The sequence below is a fragment of the Cariama cristata genome, unplaced genomic scaffold, assembly GCF_000690535.1.
Source record: "Cariama cristata isolate BGI_N322 unplaced genomic scaffold, ASM69053v1 scaffold26779, whole genome shotgun sequence".
Classification (NCBI taxonomy): Eukaryota; Metazoa; Chordata; class Aves; order Cariamiformes; family Cariamidae; genus Cariama; species Cariama cristata.
Window position 1 is genome coordinate 8,441 of NW_009634619.1, and position 3,553 is coordinate 11,993.

Here is a 3,553-nt window from a genome sequence, read left to right on the forward strand (position 1 = left end):
CCCTCCCCTGCCTGCTCTTTTTAGTAGTGAAACTGCAGAAAATGTTTGCTTTTTGCTATTTGAAGTTGAAACGTTGGCAGCATGAATGGATAGTGTAGAAAGCCTTAATCAAGTCACAGTTGGAAAGTAATCTAATAAAAAAGAGATTAGTGAATGAGGAAAAGACAAAAGCAGTCATGTTGTAGTTTCCTATCTCAAATTTAGTATTCTAGCTAAGATACCCATTTTTATTTCTTACAGGTCTGCTAAAAGGTCAGAGTAATGCAGAATGCGTGCCTTCATCTCAAATTTTGTTCATCACAGATGGATCCCATGTCTCCAAGTAGACAAGTCACCTTTGTAGCTAGCATCAATGCCAGCTCCATACCATTGCACCTTCTTTATTCTTGATTGCCCTTCCCACATTTATTGGTGTATTAAAATGACTGAATATGAACATTAAGGACTCCATGAACCTGGGCTAATGGGAGACTGTAGAGAAAATGAAAAAAGATCCACCGGAGGACATCTGGGGGGGGTGGGGGTGTGTGTGTGTGGGGGAGATGACTAATGAAGCTAATTAAAACAAGCATTGAAATCTGCTTTCTACCCTCATTAACAATTAGCAGGGCACTGGCCAGTTTGTACCCTGTGTTTTACCTTAACAACATTCTATTTGCTCTTTGTATATTTAAGTGTTGTAAGGAAATGTGTTTCAATCAAACTGAACATGAGATAAAGATGTGGCTTTTGTGATATTCTATCACAAACACTTTTATTGTATCTCTGTAAAATACAATGTATGTATGCATGTAAGTGTTTTTGTCCTAATGTTGCTACTTCCCATGGCAAAAAAAAAAAAAAAAAAAGAAAAAAAAAAAATTCAGGCTCATAGCCGCTCCTGTGTAGAAATTTTCACCTACTTCTAATTTGCTGAATGAAGAAAAATCTTTTATTTGTGATATTTTCAGAGACATTTGCTCTAGTATGGTGTATTTAAATAATAAAAAAGTAAAACAACACTGAATTGAGTATGGGTTTTAGAAACTTTGCTTTTTTTTAAAAAAAAATGTTCAAAACATTATTCTGAAACTATATCTTACGTAGACATTACCTTAATTGTCAATTACCTTTAAAAGTTACTTTTTGGACACTTTTTTCTCTTATGCCAGTAAAGAATATGTTAAACTACTTAACCGTGTTACTTTTGGTAAGGATACAGAGCACTACTTCAAAATGATCTTTATTTTTCATTGAGATTCTTAATTGTAGTAACAGCAAGTATATTATAATTCATATTGCAGTGATTATGGTACGCATATAGTTTTTGTGGTCTCTTTCTATCCAGTTCCTTTCCGCAGAATCATCTTGTGTTAAGGCTGTGCATGTGTCTATGAGCGAGTGAGCATGAGAGTGTATGTATATGCCGTAAGAGGTCAAAGAATAAAAACCAGCAAAAGGTCTGTACCTCCTTAAAAAGGAATACAATAGCTATTCTGGTCTGAACAACTTAAAGTTGTGTTTACCGTGGTAAGAGACTAACTTTTCAACACTGATAATCTTAAGGAAAGAAAAAGACGTTTCCTGGGCGTTTTCCTATAACTAACTGATCTCAAATATGATCTGTTTTCTGAAAGCAAACAAACAAAAACCACACGTAGCCCCCCCCCGCGCAGAACAACAAAGCCTCCTCTAAGCTTGGAAAGGGAGCAGCTTCACTTAGTGGGTTTGTCCCATCAGCTGCTCGGTGGTAGAGCTGTGCATAATAATTTTGAGAAAAAAAATCTGACTTTTCATGATTGTAGCAAGAATACTGACATCAGTCTATGGCTGAGCATTGTGTGCCTTCAGTCAGGAAACTGCAAGCACCTAGAATATGCCTCTGCCGCAATTAATAACAAACCAATATTGACAGCTACTCCTCTTTTATAGGAGACTAATGCATTTGAAACACATCATGATTATGTTTTCTTTTTAAATTCTGTTTTTGAGAAGGTGTTCGCTGTTCAGCGTGCTTGGTTACGGAGTGAGCTTGACTTAGTTTTGTTGTGATGCTGATACACAAAAAGCTGATTTATAGATTTGCCTGTCTAAACAACCAACAGATGATTTTTATTTTCAGATTCTACTTCTTGACCTCTGGTATATTGGAGGTCTGTGGAATTTCTTCTTTTAACACTTCAGTGCTTGAGGAAAAATAGGACTGTCACAGAGAAAAGAAAATGTCATAATGTACAGTATCAGACAGTAAAGACAAAAGAATACTTGCGTAACATAAAGCAATAAAATGACTGAAGCTATGTATGACTTTTTAATTAAATGCCCTTACATACTTTTAAAATAAGTTTCTAAGCTTTTTGATCTGGCATTAAAGTCTTTAGGTAGAGTCCTGCAAATTGTGCTGCTTCAATATCTTTGAAAGGACACCTGAAGTCATATGAATGTAGAATTCAAGTATTAGACTGTAGGCATCTTTTTATACTCTTTCAGTATAAGCACTCAAGGTACAGTGTTTAACATGTACAGATTTTTGGTTGTCCAATATAACCTAGAAGTGCTAAGAAGATGGCTAATAACTTCTAGTAAGTAATGTAGTATAGCATTTAGTGATGTAGAGGTTGAAGTTCATTAACGGCTTTAAATAAACTATTATATGACTCGTTTGTAAAGCACAGCTACCTATTTAATAGCTTACTTTAAAAGCATTTCTTAAGTTGCAGACCTATAAGATTACAAATGTCACTCATGTTAGCATAATCCACATGCAAGTGATGAAGCCTTTGCTTTGATGTGCTAAATTGGAGGAGGACTAATGGAGCTATGAATATACAATAGAACATATTTAAGTAGTAGTCTTGCTTTAGGTAAAACACTTTCTTGAAACCGGAGGCATTTCAGACAATAAAACAGGCTCTAATGGGGACAGTAGGTGTGGATAGAAGGCTACTGGAAACACTTAGCTTTATCCTTATGTGAAAACCCACTTTTTTAGAAGATCTGTAAGGAAAAACATGTACTTGTTCACCTTTTATCACATGCATTTGCTACCCTGAGGCTGAAATATACCCTCTGCATTTAGTGCTGCTGAAAAGTCATACAAATAATCATTCAGTAAGAGCTTCCCTCACTTTCAAAAATGAATGCTGTTAAAAAAAATCAGGAAATATTACTAATCTGAAACCATCCTCGTGAACCTGGATAAAATGCTCTGTCTATACTGCATCTAAATGTCTCAATCATATAAATTGTCACTCTTATTAATGAAACAATTTTGTAAAAAGATTGCCCTTTAAATGGGTTTAATGTTTTTACCTATCCAGCTGTCTAGTTATGAGATTTACGCATCCTGGCAGGCAGTGGGACATTAAGCCTTTCCTAACCAAATTCTGTTTGCAACAAGATACTGTCTTTTCAGTCCTACATGATTTATCTTTAAATATTTTAACAGGTTATGCAGTATCTTATGAAATATAAAATGAGAATGTCTTACCAAAATGAAGCCTATGAAATTAAGTCACATGTTTAGAATATTAACCACACTGAATTTGTCTCTCTTTTTCCCTGTTAGTTAAGA

The 3,553-nt window shown here is 35.0% G+C and overlaps 1 protein-coding gene across 1 annotated transcript in view; it reads left to right on the forward strand.

Annotated features, from left to right (window-relative positions):
• The window catches only part of LMO4 (LIM domain only 4), a gene marked incomplete at its 5' end in the record, with an annotated part of 5,618 nt that extends 4,613 nt beyond the window's left edge, over window positions 1–1,005 (forward strand). The window contains one exon of the mRNA XM_009707226.1: window positions 241–1,005. Within this exon, the coding sequence (XP_009705528.1) occupies window positions 241–249 (9 nt within the window). The remainder of the gene's footprint in view (window positions 1–240) is intronic.
• Between the last annotated feature and the right edge of the window lie 2,548 nt (window positions 1,006–3,553).